Here is a 17520-nt window from a genome sequence, read left to right as displayed (position 1 = left end):
TCGCCATGCGACGATCAAGACTAAGAAAAACATTATTGTCGAGTCGTTGATAACTGGCGTTCGTGAACACAATTTCTGGATGTGAACGGCCGTCAACTGGTTCTTAATCACTGTGCAAGGTACGATGACGTACTTAAACAGTGACGTGTTGAGGAACATATTTACAATACAGAGAAATTGTGTTGTGTATAACAGTCTTCCATTCATAAGTACAAAATGTATAAGTAGGTTTTTTCCATCCTATCTGATGCTTGCTTCAATATCTTCATATGTGGAACATTTTCTTTCGGAGGTGGCGACACATCTGCTCCAGAAACACAACTGAAAGTACAAGCATATGAATCTCCAATCGGCAACTCGAGGGACTCTTATTTTTGTCTCACGGTCCAAATGCTCCTTGTACAGGCCTCTATCTTGGCAATGTCCTCATTTGTGCGCCGGCCATGTCCCGGCTAGTGGCCGAGCCTATGTCTCTATCCGTGTCCCAGTCCGTGTCCCGTTCCGTGCCGACGCGTGTTGCCGCTGTGCCCCACAACTCTTATGCTCCGTATCCAAGTGTATGTCCTGGTCGTGTGTGAGTCTGTGTACCGGCCATGTCCGGGCTAATGTCCCAGCCCATGTCTCTATCCGTGTTCCAGTCTGTGTCACGTTCAGTGCCGGTCCGTGCCCCGGCCGACCGCGTTCCAGCCCATGTCTCTATCCGTGTTCCAGTCCGTGTCACGTTCAGTGCCGGTCCGTGCCCCGGCCGACCGCGTCCCAGTCCATGTCTCTATCCGTGTTCCAGTCCGTGTCACGTTCAGTGCCGGTCCGTGCCCCGGCCGACCGCGTCCCAGCCCATGTCTCTATCCGTGTTCCAGTCCGTGTCACGTTCAGTGCCGGTCCGTGCCCCGGCCGACCGCGTCCCAGCCCATGTCTCTATCCGTGTTCCAGTCCGTGTCACGTTCAGTGCCGGTCCGTGCCCCGGCCGACCGCGTCCCAGTCCGCTGACGGTAACGCGCTCGGCGCCGCCGGCCGTATAAAGCGGTCGGAGGGCCGCCCGGCGGCCAGAGCGGCGCACCATGGGGCACCGGCCGGCCGCCGCGCTGTTGGTGCTGGCCTGCGCCGCATCCGCCGCGGCCCGAGCCCCTGCCAGCCCCAGACGCCATCACGTCACCCTGCAACCCCAGATGGACCTCCAGATGCGCTGGGTCGTCGACTACAGGCGAGTCCGCTGGTGGCCACCCGCTGCGGCCTCGAGCCTCGCACGCTGGCGTACCGTTACGTTGCCTGCGAGCATTGGCTGCCCGACACTTGCCGGCTGATGATTGTGTGTGGAGGTCGGTATTGGCGATGCGTAATGTGTTCTTTAGTGAAACAAACGCTGCACATCGAGAAAAAAATTGATTAACCGCGTTACTTATCCGCTACGACGGTGTTCTGGCAGGCACGTAGTAGTCCGATGTCTCCGTCGTTTAAAAAGTCGGCTGCGATGCGACAGCCATGGGCGTCTAACATCTCACTTGGTCGTTCCTACCACCCATCAGACGGGAAGAGGTCGAGATAGAAGTCAGTGCTGAGATAAGCTCCAGCCAATGGCTTGGGATCGGTTTCTCTGACCGGGGCGACTTGGCCGAAGCCGACCTCTGCGTTCTCTGGGTCGACTGGCGGAGACACGTGCGCATACAGGTGGGCACGGAGCGGCACTGCCGCAGCGCAGGACCACTGCCTGGCCGGATCAGAACACGTACCCTGTGGTTGTGCCTTACTGCAGACTGTATTAATATGTGTCTGTATTCACGCGTGAAGTTCTTGCTTGAAACTGTTCATGCATGCTCGCAGTTCTTCACCAGAAAAACTTAATAGCATTCGCTTCGCTTGATGCAATCAATGAAAATATCCATGTTTCGTAGGTAATGCGGCAAACGGGCGTGACATACAACAATAATTTTCTACTTGAACACGAAAAAAACAGGGCTGTGCTTTTCTTGTTCGCTCGGCATCCTTCTTTTTGCAATTGTGTTTTCTTCAATACTATGTGACTGGAGTATCATGTGTTTGACATTGGCACATTGTTATTGATGTGTTGGAAAAGTTACTCAATTTGGTTTCGTTATAAAATGTGGGCATTTCGGTAAGTCTTGTGGTACTATCCACAGGGTCCACATGCATGCAATGTTAAATTTTTTCTCTAAGCCTTGCTGATCGTTGCTACCAACCGCCAAACGGAAACCGGCCAAGAAAAAGTTCAGTGCTGGAATGTCCAGTCATTGATTCAAATTTTCTGTTCATTCAGTTTCTAATATCTGTGGTTCAGTTCTGAACTGTATAATATTGACCCAGTGAAAGGTACAGCAGGATGCACCACGATATAGGTACATTATATCTGAATCGCACTGAGTAACTTTTCCAATTAGACGCAACCATGCAATGCTTGCCCTTTTACTTTGCATCGGTTCTGCAAAGATCTGGCCTTGGTATCAACCCTACGTGAAGTAAGTTCGCCATAGCCGGATTTTCATTATGACAGCTCTTTTGGTTTGTTTATTGCCAAAGGCAAATCTAGAAAGAATACACGCATTGTTTCTGTTTTTTGCTGGTTTTTTTTTTTGCTTTTTGCTTTTCTGGGGTCATTATTTTCCATTCTACTTTTTCAATTCATATTTTCTTCTTTTCCTGAGAAAATGAAATAGGAGACCCTGCTTTTGTGAGGTCCAATCCCTTCAAAACCTTATTGGAGTAGTCATACCAGTTTGAACTTCCATCTTGGCGTAAAAGAATATCAACTTCCAGGAAGCATCGTCCTGGAACTCTAGTCTGGACTGCCTTTCCTAGTTAAGGCAGCCTGAAAAAATGGCGTGATTCTGCAAAACACAATAACGAGGTCAGGCTTCAAGCTAGGCTTATGTGGGATGCGGTGTGGGGGGCGGGGCATAGTGTTCGGGCGCTCGGCTCTGGACCTGTGGGTCTTGGGCTCTGGCGCCTCCCACGGCACCACCGCATCCTAGGTACCGAGCGAGGGCGTTCGTCTCGAAATGGCTCTGGCAGTCGGTGAGACGTAAAGCTCCATCGTTAAGGCTTAGCTGAGGTCAGCCTAGGTGTAGCGCCCAAAGCGGAAGAGAAGAGGAGGAGAAAGAGAAGGAGAAGAGGGTAGGAGGGTAAAGGAGAGGAGAAGGGCGGGAGAAGCCAAATTGGGCTATGTTCGTGAGGGCCCCATTAACCAACAGACAAACGTAAGAACTTGAAAACGTGTCAAATTTGATGAGGCTGTTACCACTTTTGGCTGGGTCTCAGGATTTCTAGCTTTTGGGATGGCAGGCGAGTCATTGAAATGACACAGGCACTTTGGAAATTTCCGTTCTCCAGCAAGATTCCTACAGGGCTCTACCCACTGCCCGTTATAGTGGAAGGAACGGTTTGAACTGCTTTGGCGATTTCTTCGTCAGACGAAACAGACCAAAGTCACTGCAAGGCGAAGCTTCGTGTTATAGATGCCCATACGTCCTGATTGAACGCTACCACCACGCTCAATTGACGCAGGAAGCACCTGTATCTGTCACCATCGCCTGCACTCGGCGCAGTCGGACAGACAATCCATTAGCGCTGGGCCAACCCGAGGTGTCGCGCTCGTGAGACAGGTGCCTGCCATCGCGACCGACGCGGCCGTGGTATTTGCTCATATGCCGCCGGTTTGCTGAGCAATGAGATTGCCGGAATGTGATCAGGCGGCGGAGGGGGCTGATGGCACGCGCTTATTGCTCGGCCCTGGCGCCGCGCGCCAAATGACGCGTGCCACCGCTGGTACGTGACACCGGCGCCGGCCCGGCCCGGGGGACGGGGCCAGGGCCGCACAGAGCTGCTGGCGACCGCCAAGGCGTCAACAAGGGTGGAGACGACGGAACGAGGCGCAGAAAGGGGAGAAGGAAATACATGAACATGGATATGGACATGTAAAGTGAAAGAAGGATAGGAAAGCATAGAGGGGATTTAGGACAGGAATAGGGGAGAGATTCAGATAAATGGAAAGTACTGAGAATAAAAGCATAGCATGTGCGTGTGCACATCCCCGCTGTATATTTTCTGCATGTAAGTTCATGCGCTCCAGCTAGAGGGCCTTGCTGCAGCACGCTTGGGTGGATGACGGAGGCCGTCTATTGGTGGATGCGGAACAACGTCACCTGGAAGCCAAGCTCATTCGTCGTCACCACAACAAAACAACGTTCCAGTTCAGGCGACCGTTCAACACGTGCCAACCGCGAGACTACGTCATAGAGGTGGGCAATCTCAGATACGAATATTCAACCATGTTTTGAACGGCTCTTAAATGTCATTTGGTGATCTAACGCATGTGTTTCATCTTTGAGGCTTGTTTGAAAAGCATACTCTGGTGAAACCTCGGGACTAGTTACGTCTAATGATAGCATAAGGTGGTGCCACTGCAGCACCATCAAGACCTAGTGGGGATAGCAATTCTAAATACTTTCCAAATTATGCTGTCAACGCTTTGCATCAACATTACGTTTCTCCCCTGCAGTCACAAACGCCGTCGCCATGATAACGAACTTGCGCACCTCCACCGGTGCGAATAAAAAAAAAACGTTGGTGATTTACCCAACAGGCAAGGGTCTGTTACTGAGAAGTTGAATGGTGGAAGTTTGAACCAGTGCGACCCATGGATCACGTGATATTCCCATTCCCCAACCCAAAGTGCGCCTCGAAAAGAGCCACGATGGTAAACGCCATGGGGGTGAAATGAAGCTAATAACAAAACGTTTCGTCGAATTCGCTGGATAATAGCTTCCTGTTAGCATATTTTTTTAACGGTTTTTCAAGCTTTCGTGGCATTTTAACACAAACATTTTGGCGCATTAGTGTGCCGCGCACAGAACACGTACGTTGAAAAAAGCAAGGCAGATTAAATGTATTGCTTTGATATTGGTGAGCAAGGAGTCAAATGCGGCTCTTCCGCAGGGTCGGCTGCTTCAAATCCAAATTATGAGCTTTTCAGGTGAATTTCGAAATAGCTAACGTTACTGATCAAATCGTACTCGTTTGATGTAACAATTAGTGAAAAGCACAAAGAGGTGGATATTCCCTTTAACCAAAATATGTTGCAAGATTGGGACCTGAGCTGCACATGACGTTTGTTGTTCAATGGGCCAAAAGAGCACTTACTTAGTCTAACAAGTGGTGCTATGCACAAAGCTTATTGTGGGAAATGATACCGCCACAGAGTCTGATTGACAGTGCTACATTTCGGTATCGCTAAAATCCACAACATTATTAGTACAGCATAAGTATTCCCTTCATTTTTACTTCACGGCGTAAATATTCCAGTTCTTCTGTCACTCAGACAGAGGAACTCATTCGTAACACATAAATCGCCAACCTGTCTTCGACGTGAGCAGGCCATGACAGCGCTGGCCCGTCTACAAGCTACCACCACCCGTGACTTCGGACACCGGTGGTTAAGCTGCGCGTCTGGGAAACCAGAGGTACAGGGTTCGATCTCCCGCGGTGCCCGCTCTTCCTGCCAGTGTGAGAGGCAGGCGACGCCACAGAGCTTCAGCGCTGGGTGCGTCGTAGAGCCCCGACGACGACGGACGATCCGTGACGTGACTGGCCCGGCCCGCAGGCGGGCACCACTCACGTGGTGTGGGTGACTGGGCCGGGGCCGCTGCTGACCCTGGACCGGGTGCAGCTCACGCACTTCTCGTCGGGTCTGGTGCGGCTGCAGCTGCTGCGACCCGAGCTAGCGGCGCCGCCTCTGCCGGCCGGCGTCGCCCACTTGGACGTCCCATCGCACCGCGTCCACGTGCCGGCCCAAGAAACCACCTACTGGTGCACCGTGCATAAGCTGCCGCCGACCTTCTCCCGCAAACATCACGTGGTTCAGGTGAGTCGTTCACGTGACAGGCGGGGTCGGCCGCGCGAAAGCGTGAAGACCGGACGCCACGCATCACCTAAGAACAGGACTGGTTATGCCTAGGCGTCGTTCAGCGGCGCAATAATTGTAGTTTGCCCATTCACAAACGCAAGAGTTTGTGTCATGTTTTAATGTATATATATATATATATATATATATATATATTGTGTGTGTGTGTGTGTGTGTGTGTGTGTGTGTGTGTGTGTGGTGTGTGTGTGTGTGTATGTGTGTGTGTATGTATATCGCCAGTCAACGGCAGGGCCATGGGTCCATGTGGCCCAAGAAATTCACACCGGACAAAAGGCGATTGCAGAGGAACTTCGTCCAAATCCACAGGACATAATTGGTAAGGAAAAAAAGAACACAGGGCACACAGGAGATACTCGACATCACCGCAAGAAAAATTTTGGCTATGTGCTTGAGACACTACACTTGTCCATAGTAAATGCACAGACGCATGCTCAAGAGCTGGGCGGAGCTTCCTGCCGTGTGATTTTCGCGTGTACACCCTTATCGCCTGCATCACGTGTTTACATTTACAACATATCCGAGTGCCGATTGCTTGCAGTACGAGGCAGTTGTCGAAAAGGCCAACGAAGACCTGGTACACCACATGGAGGTGTTCCACTGCGAGGCACCCGTCTCCGAGACGATCCCCAGCTACCAGGGGCCCTGCCACGCGCCCGACAGGCCTCCCGCCATCGACAAGTGCAAGCGGGTGCTCGCCGCCTGGGCGATGGGTGCTGCTCCCCTGGTGTACCCAAAGGTCAGTACCCCAGGATACCCGGGTGTCAGAGCTCCGGTGAACTTCCACGCGAGGGATCGGGGTATACATATATCGGTCATCTGAGAGTGACCACAGGTGTACCTTGGTAAACTCTGAAGAACTCTGGTAACCCTGGTGTACCAAGCACATCCTAGAACCCTGGCTGAGGTTGCAGAGGCCCTAACCAAGAGGTCGAGCCCCCGGTGTACTTGCTCATAGGTCAGCACCCTTCGTTTACCTAAAAATAAGAAGAATGGTTGCACTCATAGGTCAGGCCTCGAGGTGCACTCATAGGTCAACACCCCAGTTGTACCCACGTCTGTGCATCTCTAATACACCGACGGGTGAGCACCCGTTGCGCAACCGAATAAGAAATGAAATGATGATGGCTAGATACCTAGATTTATCTGATGCATTGCAAGCTACCCGCTCGTTCAATGCGAAGTAAACATAAGCAAGCACACTCTTCTCCGTGACATTCCTCTAGTGACGTACTTAAGGAAATCAACAAACTGTTCCGCCTGGCCGATCTCATGCAGCTAGATGATAGACGCAGCCTGTTCATGTTGGTCCAGTCGGTAACCAGGTCTGCCTGTCCACTGATCCAGCAGACGTCCACTTCGTTATCCTGTCAAGTGTCCTGACCTTGTTCAACGTCGCACACCTCCAACCACTGCCACATGTTTTTCTCGGCGTCTTTCCATTAACCTTACACGCCGTTCTCCACTCAGGAAGCAGGACTTCCAATCGGAGGCAGTAACTTCAACCCGTACGTGATGCTGGAGGTACACTACAACAACCCCAAGCTGGTTCAGGGTGAGCTCCGAGAAGTAATGCGACGAAAATCCTTCGTTGACAGTTTTTTTCGTTTTGATCACGGACGCCATTTGATGGCCGCGTCTCCTGTTTAATCCTCTGCCGATACCTGGTATTTATCATGTGTGTCTGTACGACGCCTCGCGCTGCCGTGACGAACGTGGCGCGCTGGCGACGGACGGCTGTGCGTGTCGTCGCCAGGCCGGATCGACAGCTCGGGGGTGAGGCTGACCTACACCGACCGGCTGCGGAGGCACGACGCCAGCGTCATGGAGCTCGGTCTGGAGTACACCGACAAGATGGCGATACCGCCCGGCCAGCCGGCCTTCGAGCTCTCCGGGTACTGCGTGCCCGAGTGCACGGCTGTGGTATGTGCACGGATCCGTCGCGGGCGACGTGTGCCTGCGCGCCGACGGGAAAACGGCGTTGAGCCAGTAGGATATGCGCCAGAGTTCCGTTGCTCTCATTGCTCTGCATTGTACGCGCATGTGTTTTTAGCAGCCGCTTAGGCACCATGTGGAAGCCGCTGCTGGACGACGTGAGAAAGCTGCGGACAGTTCGCAGCAAGTGATCGCATCTGATATCTGAGTATCCTAGTGACACAGACACCCCGGCTGAGCTACGGGCCGTGCTGGGACGGCAGCCTGCCGTGGCGGCACGGTCTGAAGCTGCCGTCTGTGCTCGCCGCTGAGCCAGGGCCTGCCGGAGGACGGCATCCGGGTGTTCGCCTCCCAGCTGCATACCCACCTGACCGGCGTCGCCGTGCGGACGGCACACGTTCGCCGTGACGGTGTCCAGCTGCCCGACTTGAACGGCGACAACCACTACTCCTCTCACTACCAGGAGATCCGGCTGTTGCCCCAGCAGCGTGCTGTGATGCCGGTGAGCTCCTGCTGACTGCTGGATGAGTGGTGGAGTCTGACTTGAGTCTGTTGAGGTCTGATTGATGTCTGGATGGGACCCGGTGCAATTCTGGCTGAGGTCACGTTGAGATTCGGCTGAGGTCTAACTGAAACGAAGCTAAGGTCTGGCTGAGGTCTGGGTGGAGACTGGCTGAAGTCGTCCTTGATATCAGCCCACCATTAAAGGAAGCAAATGATCAACGTGACGAAATTAGCAGAATCGTCGTGCTATGCTTTTTGTTCTGGCATGGCCATGCCCTCAATCTATAACTTAACATCATACAAAGGACTTCCTGACCGACCCGAACACTGGCTTCCGGGATACCCGACGGGAACCGGATGTGATGTCCTGTCTACTCATATATAGGTATATATGAGTCATGGGAAACAAACTTCATCTGTAAACCAATTTTCGAGCAGCGACATGGGGTGAATCGTTCATAGCCATGACTGAAATCACTCGGTGACCGCTCGATCTTTTCCCAGCCCTTCTTATACGCATGTGCGTATTGTAATATGATTGGGATTGCCTGAGGAACTATATTTTATATGTTTTAAGAGGCAATTGTAAATCAATGAGGATAGCATTAACTCGAACCAAGACAACCACTGCCATGACGTTTACCAACTTTGCGCCCTAAAGGCATCAGCCCAAGTTGATGAATCACACCAAAGCAGTGAAAGCAATGATGGGAAAGCGTCATTTTAGACATTTTTTATGCCATGAGCCCACGATCTGCCTACTACGACACAATCAGCGACTGTCCAGCTGCAAAACAATGTGAAATCCGCCACGGCCCCGGCTTCACTTTCGACGTGTTGCATTCAGCGCAGTTTTTTTTGTTTTGTTCTAAACGCCGACATTCCAGGCCGGCCTGTCAGACGGTTACTTGCGTAACCGTGCGTCGTTCAAACTCGTCCCTCTAACTCTAAGCATAGTCCATGAGGATTGAGAAGCAGATATGTACAACATGCAACGAATGCATATGGCAAATATCTGCAAATATATACAATGCAACGAAAAAACACATTTTCGATCGTCTAAAAGTAAATTTTTCAGCTTTTCATGTTATCAATCAGCGACCTCATTCACAAACATGAACCAAACACAAGGCCCGTTATCAAAACGATTGCAAGGCTGCTCAGAAGATTGATTCATGCCAAACAGGGTTGGTTGCTAAGCCAAGAGTAAATATGTAAGTTGTATTATATGCAAGGGGAATTGTACATCCTGGGCTCTGCACGTTTGCTCGATTGTTTGAATCAAGTAATTTCCTGGCTTCGTCAAGTCGTAGATCAGTTCGCCAGTGGCCATTAAGATAATTCTCAGACAGTCAACGTTTCAAGGAAATGGGCTCCCTATTTTCATAGTAATACGGCTTAGATATGCGCAGCCTATACCGGCATAATGAGATATTAAACTTGGTTTACGAGATATAGTTTTAAAGGCACTGCCAGTTAGCGTATTACACCTAAGCATATCAGTTCAGGATACAAAAAAACTTTCAGGCTGTCTTCTTCCCGTACCGTTACCTCCGCGATGAGCTTCAGACACTGGTCACCCTGATAGAACGAGGTGTCTGAACAAAGACACGGTGACGCATGATTTTAGCTGTCTGTTAAGGTGAGGCACCCTTTCTCCGACGAGGATAGCTTTCTGGACTTGCGGATGGTGTTTGTTGGAACACGACGTTAGGATTCGGATGTTTTCGGTTAGATCAGACCGTAAATTTTTTTTGTTGGTCGTGAGTTTCACGCATATCCTGCTGTGGCGCCCGCCCGTGCGAAGTTAGGTATCGTGATGGGATGTCGTAACCATACCAATAAAGGTTGAGTGGCGGAGCTGGCGGTCTACGTATGGGCATTTGACCTCGTAGACTATATTGGTAGATTTAAGTCTGTTTTGTGCATAGGCCAGGTTGTTGATTATCACTAAACTACTAGTTATAATACGTGTGTAGGAGATGGTGAGTCTTATTTCGGTGCTTTTGTTGGTGGGCTTGATGTGTTTTTCTAATGGTGCTCTGTACAAAGTTTTGACAACCTTTTATCACGGAGACATCTTATTTCGATAACATGAGCGGGTGATTTAGCTTCATGGCGTAAATTAATCGATGATCAGCGCGGTAAGCTCCCTGACGGGTGGATAGCACTTTGCAAAGGTCGCAGGTGAATTAGACCCTGGAGACCGGTACGGTGATGTAAAAACACACAAAACAGACAATCCGTTGATACCGATTCTCTCTCGAATGCACACGCATACCTACCAGCAAGAAAATACCCTAAATGGCAGCATTGAACGGCAACACCAACTGACTGTAGCCTAAAATCAACGGGGTAGTTCATTTCTATTATCAAGTCTAGCAGCTGAACTAGCTAAAGCTTATAAGCTTCACTCGATGTAGAAATATTCTTCGCGAATGTGCCGGTTGATAAAGGAATTCAGGTTATACTAGACTGTGGCTGTCATCACTCGTCCTTGCCACCACCGAAACTATCACGATCCAGCTAAGCGCATCACTTAGGTGCACCGCAAACCCACCGATGCTGTTAGATGCATGGATGCGATCAGTTAATGCCCAGGGCGTTATCACACGGGCGTAATCGGATATCTTTTTTCAAGAGGTCTCAAATATTGCTCTGACTGGTCTAGCACTCACCAGGAGCTTGAACGATGTCAATGACTGTTAGTGAATAACGGCTGCTGCGAGAGCGCAGTTGACCAAGGGACCAGGACCACAATGAGTCGCCGAAGCCGGAAACCACAAGTCATGAAGTTCAGTTACCAGCTTTTTTATAGAAATTAAATATCCCCGAAGACAAGTTGACAAAAATTTTACAGAGCATTATTACGACCATCATGAAACCGACCGTTTAAAACACCAAAATAAGGACTGCCATCTATTGCGCAAGCAAAACAACTGATAATCTATCAATGAAAAACAACCTGCTCGCAGCACAAAACCAGCTAAAATGCACCGATAGAGTCTAAAAATTCAAATATCCATAAGATGACTCCCGACTCTGCCACTGGACCTATGTGGGTGTGACTACGACTACCCAATCACGACGCATGACTATGCATCTGCAGGAGGGGGCGCCAGATCATCACGTGCGCAATGCTAACACTAAAAAACTCTTACGCTCTTCGCAATTTTGTCGCAATTCTGAGCAAGCGAGCGTTAAGAAAGTATGATGCAACAAAAAAAGTGCGCATAAATGACTTTTGACCACCAGAAGTGACAGGCAAAGACCTGGCTGAGGTCTGACTGGGATCTGGCTAAGTTCCGGCTGTGGTCCGGCTGGGTTTGGTTAAAAGCATGGTAACGGTGCCTTTTTTGTTTGGCCATATGAAAAAGAGTTGTTGCCGATGTTTGCCTAGGTCTTGATTTTCAGCATTGGCTTCCCAGCAGTCAAGCATGGCATGGCCAGTTACTTGACAAATTTGAAGTTCCTAAATCCCGGACAGCTTTGTGACAACAACACGCTGTCCGTGCACATGTTTGTCTCACTGTTCCGCCGTTCCGTCAGGGCGACGCTCTGATCACCACCTGCCGATACAAGACCGTGGATCGGACCAACGTGACGGTGGGCGGCTTCTCTATCACGGACGAGATGTGCGTCAACTACATTCACTACTTTCCCAAAGTCAATCTGGAGGTCTGCAAGAGCTCGGTCGACTCAGAAAGGCTTATGGCGTATTTCGAGTTCATGAAACAGTGAGTGACGTTGGCCGGTATGCAACCATCATCTGTTTTCACAGACATAAGCATTACATATTTGAATCTGATCCTGCTTCCAAATCAACATATTTAAAAGATTATTCATTTACCGAGAAAATTCTGTGTCGGTAACCGTCAGTTGCATTTAAATGTGTTCTTCGATTGCGTGCAAAAGCTGGCTACACATGGCTTACCCTGCCTGTGAACACAGGAGCGATGGATCAAAGTTCACAATTTATTCAGACAGCAGCTTTTGTTCTTGGACTCATCGAATATTGCAAGACATTTCTTCGTCTACTGGGACATAACCGCAGCATGTACTCATTTCCTTCTACGGTTCCAGGTGGGAGGGTCAGCCAACGGGGGAGAAGAATTTGGGATGGGGCGACAACTACCGACGCATCAAGTGGAACAAGCTGAGAACGCAGGGTCTGCGCCAGGTTAGACAGCTGACGAATGGTGCCACGTCGACACATAACAGCTGAAGTAGTGCTAGTCTGTTGTCCATTTAAAGGATATGTGTACCAGTTCTTCAACACGTCACTTAGTCATGTTCAGCCTACCGACGTAGACATTTGTGGCCAGGAGTGCAGAGACAGCGGAGACCAAGGAGACGAGCCCCAAAGTTTCCGAAACTTTAGCATATAGCGGCAATAGCTAAGGGTGCTGGCTGGAAAAAAAACAACTGCAAGTGTCGATCGGCCTCTTCAACTTTGAAGGACTTCTGTTCCCTTTGGCAGTGGCGAATCTGACTTAAGTACCGTCACTACACTAAGCAAAAGGGATTTTTGTGATGAGCTTCTAATAGCCAGCTTCAGCTTTGGGGGCGAGCTGAGCGTTGCAGACATTTGGCGGCACCGCTGAGCTCACACCAGTCTTTCCTCTCCCCAGTTTTACGACGAATCGCCGCTCTCTATGCAGTGCAACCAGAGCAACGGAGACCGGTTCGCAGGCTTCTGGGAAGCGATACCGCTGCCCACAGTCCAGCTGCCGCTGCAGGAACCATCGCCCTGTCCTGCAGCGTACTGAACGATTTCTCGTCCTCCCCCTCCCCCCCCCCCCCCGCCCCCTATCGCCGAGCGGCCGACGGTGCCGCCTGCTGTGCGCGGCTGCTTCCCTCGACCCAATGGTCCGTCACAAGAAGGGGAACTAGACAGTCTGCTGGGAAAAATGTTTATGAAACACATATAGATATGAAAGCCAGTCCTCTTTTGAGTTTTGGGGCATACTCTGATATTTAGACAAGAAGAGGCTGTAATAATTGTGTTCGCATTTGTCAGCTAGAACTTCCTCATGAATTAGAACAAATGACCTCCGAGACTGGTCTGAAATTTAGAATCCGCACCTTCCGTGATCTGCACTCGTAACCAATCTGTAATTAATCTAAAAACATCATTGTGCAGCGCAATAAAACTGCAGGTCTTTGACTTATGGTCCTGTCCCTTTATGCATTGTTATGGTTTGTGTTAATCTGTAGATTCGTGTATATATGTGCAACGTGTATCCGTGCGAACTGGGACCAATAAACGCAACAGCATCTCGGCAGCTTTTTAAGAATAGGAAACTGAATCACCTTCTTTGAAAAAATTTAGTCACATATCCTGGTGACGTTGCACTAAATATAACAACAACTGGTTGCGGACATAGTCGTCTGGTCTACAAACTGATTACTCTTTAACGCAGACTGCATCAAAAAGTTCTCAATTGCCAGTACCTGTGTAAAGTTATCTCCTCTTCCCTTGATTTGTGTAGTCAAACTGGTTGCGAAGGTCATAGCCTGCACACTTACTATTTATTTTTTATTTTTGTTATGCTCAAGAGCAGATTTTTACATCTTTCGGACAAGAAGTCGAATGAAAAAAGTCGGATGGGTAAGTCGAAGAACAAATATTCGAAGGAGATATCATGCGGCGGGGATAAGAGTCAAACTAGGAAAAATATAGGGACAAGTCAGAAGGCGTGTAACATGGCTAAATGTTGACAAAGATAAAAGTTGAAAGAAATGGAACTCGTCAGGCATGAAAGTTGAACTGGAAAAAGTTAAAAGCGATGTGCGTCGGCGGAAGGAAAAGACTGGAAAACCCTTCAAAGAACAGCAAGACGACGGCGATGCCATTGGAATCAGGAAAGTAGTAAGGGATGGAATTCGACATGCTTAAAAGCCGGATTGAGCCAAAGAAATATAAAAGTCGACGGGAATGCAAGTCGGATGAGAAGCAAATGAAACGAACAAAACTTTGACATGGGTTAACATCGATTTCTAAAACATCACAGATGTAGGTAGCAAAAAGGATTCAAGACTTGATGGTATGACACCTGGCATGCAAAGGAATGCTGCTGCTAGGGAAATACATGAAAATGGGTTCCTGCACTCGGATGCATCCGCAATTTCAATAGGTTTTGCTACCTTGCATCTCTAGGACCTCTTATTTGTTGTCGCCCGCGGCCATCCGGCAAAGGATCCAGTCAGGAAGCCAGCCTTCGAGCCTTCACGACCGAGCCGAATGGAGCGCATCAGAAGGCTATCAGGTAACCAATCCTGCTATGGGCACTTCGCTAAACTCTATCTCTTTCCATAAAAATGCCTTTCTTGCTACTTTCTGGGACGGTCGCGAGTAACACAGGCGCCCACAGCAGAAGCCGGCGCGCAGCGGCGGCATTCATCGCGAATACAGTGATTCCGTTAGTCCTAGTGTCGGAAAGGCACGTGCCTTGTTCCCAGTATTGGTTCCTGGTTCCAATTTCCTATTCTGAAAATGAGATCTTGCATCTTTGGGTCCGGTTCGTTGTTTCACAAACCGACCCACTGGTTCCTGAATCCTATTAATTGTTCCGCAAACACAACACTCTGGCTCCTGCTCCCATCTGTATTTCACACAGATATAATGTTCTGGTCCCCACTAGTTCCTTCAGAAAAACTAGAGCCAGCTCCAGGTTCTCATTGACTTTTCATAGACAAGATACCTTGGTTTCCTGGTCCCAACAGCTCTTTTGCAGATACCAGGTCTGGTTCATGGTTCTCAGTGGTGTAAAGGCTCCATCCCATGGGGTGTTTTCCAATCTTCTGTACCCATTTCGAAATGCGTTTTTTTCCGTATTGCATTCCTCCGACACTTTACGGTCTGATTTTTATGCCTGCCAGTTTTTTGTTCAACGACTTTTTTCCCTGTCGACTTGCATCCCTTTCGGATTGCTGTCCTTCGACTTTTGCTGGCTTCGACTTGTATCGCTCTTGGACTTTTGTCCCCCGGGTTTTCTTCTATTCGACTTTCACTCCTACGCACGGAAGCTCTTGTCGAATTTCTTTCATTCGAACTTTTTCAATTCGACGCTTTGTCCGGGTACCAACTTTTACAGATACGGCGAAGTCCACAAATCAGTGTTTGGTACGTACCCTGACGTTCGTACCCTGACGTGTGTACGTAAGTACTCTGCGTAATACTTGACCACCAAAGAAACGACAGGTCCTGTGTGGGTCCGGGTTGACCATCATGTCACGTGTCCGTAACCGGAAAAAGCTGGCTTAAGTCAGAACAACCCAGTCGGAATGAGGTCCTTTGTTGTTCACTGTTGTTTTCGGGCGCGCCGACTGCGGTGGTCGTTTGACACCCAGGAATGTGGTTCGATCCCACAGATATGTGCCAAATATGCTTGAACGCGCTGCGTATACACAACGCTCTTGAGCCGTTCCAAAGATATCCGATGTTCTCATAACAGAAGCATCTCTGTTTTGTAAACGACGGGAACTGACTAAAATTACTCAATGCACTTCCCAAGATGCCTTGCGCCGCACAGCTCTCAATCACCAACTCGTTCATCACCATCCCTTGCCTAACAGCCCCAAACCGTTCATCAGAGACCGTTCGCTGCCGTTACTTTGTGCTGTGATCCGGCTTCTCAGCGGGCAAGATTCCATAACTCTTAAAGCACCAGGCTTACCATTTTGAAACGGCAATGGTGCGAAAGCCCTCGAAATTCTTCACAAATGGAGTTACCTGCAACCTATCAGGTGTACACTACCCCGGTTGGTGAGGAAGCAGGGTTTTGCCAACGCCCGTTCAGAGATCTCGAAAATGGCTGGACTGATTTTTATTGGACAAATTATGTTTGGTTCACACCGGCAAAACGTTGGTATTCATGAGTCTGATTTGTTTTTAAGTGCGGAAAATTGGAAAAGAATGTACAGTTTAAGTGATAGACCCTCATTTCCATTGAAATTCACTTATATTTGATACACTTCCAATTAAAATGCGAAATTAAATATCGTATGAGGCGCACGGATGAATCAGATTCAACTATTTTGAAACCTCTTGTTCCTTTTGTTATTCGATTACAAGTCTATTTACGTAACAAATAGGAACCATGTCAAGCTTTTTATATTATGTAGCACAAAACGTAATTCAAGACCGAGAGATCCGACTCTCTTATCTTCTTTCTTGCTTCATCCTGCATCCTCGTGATGCTCCGCTTGTCCGGGGCATGCTGCATACGTCAGCCATGAGTGGGCCGTGAGGCCAGCTGGAGGGGGGAGGGGGGGGGGGCATCCCGACCGGGCGCCCGATGCTTACCCCGAAGACGGGTGCGTGCGCGGGATAAGGCTCGGCGATTAACCGCCCAAACGTTTGAAGTCCCACCCCACCGTTATCCATTCTCCGTCATCCTACAGCTCTGAAAGGATCATTTCTGGTCCAAATGGCCCTGGTCCAAAGAACAAAGAACCCAATCGTGAGTGAACGTTATCGTTATCCGCCATTTATTCCCCTTCATCCCATTGCCTTGATATTATCATCACTAGTCAAAATGGCTCCAATCCAAATGACCAGATCACTAAATCATGATTGAAACTTGCACGGCTTGCTCAGCATTCATTGCTCAATCATGCCCAGAGAGCCGATTGCCGTCCAGGGTATTTGGAAACCGTGCTCACGGGCGCCGGGGCTGCACTCGCAGGACGCAGTATTGAGGGTCTCGGCCCGCAGGGACATGCACTCCAATGCTAGCCAGAGGGTCCTTTGCACTGGTCAAGGGCCCCAGAGTCGATAAGGGCCTTTATGACGGCCAGACATCACCAGTAACGCACAGACTACTCCATATCGGCATGGGCCGGAGGGACCATTTCCCAAGTAAGGACAAAGCCGAAGCCAGCGATTTTGATCAGCTGGAGCTCCAGCGTCTGTCAGAGCTCCACAGCCGCTAACAGAGGCCCTGCTTTCGCAAAGGACCCCGAGCCGGCTAGATGTAGTGTTTGAGGAGTCCCGAAGAGCCCGATCGGCCTAGCAGGTCCGACAATCTATTGGATGGTCTAAGGGCATGAAGGGCTCCGTCGGAGTCTTGTTTAGGGGGCCCGGCCTAAGGGGACCGGCCCTCAAATGGCAGTCAGAGCGCCCTTTGCGCTGGTTGGGAGCCCCCTCA

At 49.7% G+C, this 17520-nt stretch overlaps 1 protein-coding gene across 1 annotated transcript; it reads left to right on the top strand.

Annotated features, from left to right (window-relative positions):
* The first annotated feature begins 1065 nt into the window (after nt 1–1065).
* On the top strand, nt 1066–13641 carry Tbh (Tyramine beta hydroxylase). The gene is made up of 11 exons (XM_037224360.1): nt 1066–1201; nt 1524–1665; nt 4101–4250; nt 5612–5872; nt 6471–6668; nt 7400–7484; nt 7686–7852; nt 8181–8366; nt 11918–12105; nt 12452–12548; nt 13000–13641. The coding sequence occupies exons 1-11, from the start codon at nt 1167–1169 to the stop codon at nt 13135–13137; spliced, it is 1647 nt and encodes a 548-aa protein (XP_037080255.1). The 5' UTR covers nt 1066–1166; the 3' UTR covers nt 13138–13641.
* The last annotated feature ends 3879 nt before the right edge of the window (nt 13642–17520 follow it).

The sequence above is a fragment of the Pollicipes pollicipes genome, unplaced genomic scaffold, assembly GCF_011947565.3.
Source record: "Pollicipes pollicipes isolate AB1234 unplaced genomic scaffold, Ppol_2.1 Scaffold_4881;HRSCAF=5763_pilon_pilon_pilon, whole genome shotgun sequence".
In the NCBI taxonomy this organism is placed as follows: domain Eukaryota; kingdom Metazoa; phylum Arthropoda; class Thecostraca; order Pollicipedomorpha; family Pollicipedidae; genus Pollicipes; species Pollicipes pollicipes.
Note: the sequence above shows the minus strand (reverse complement) of the source record. Positions and strands in the feature narration are given on the sequence as shown.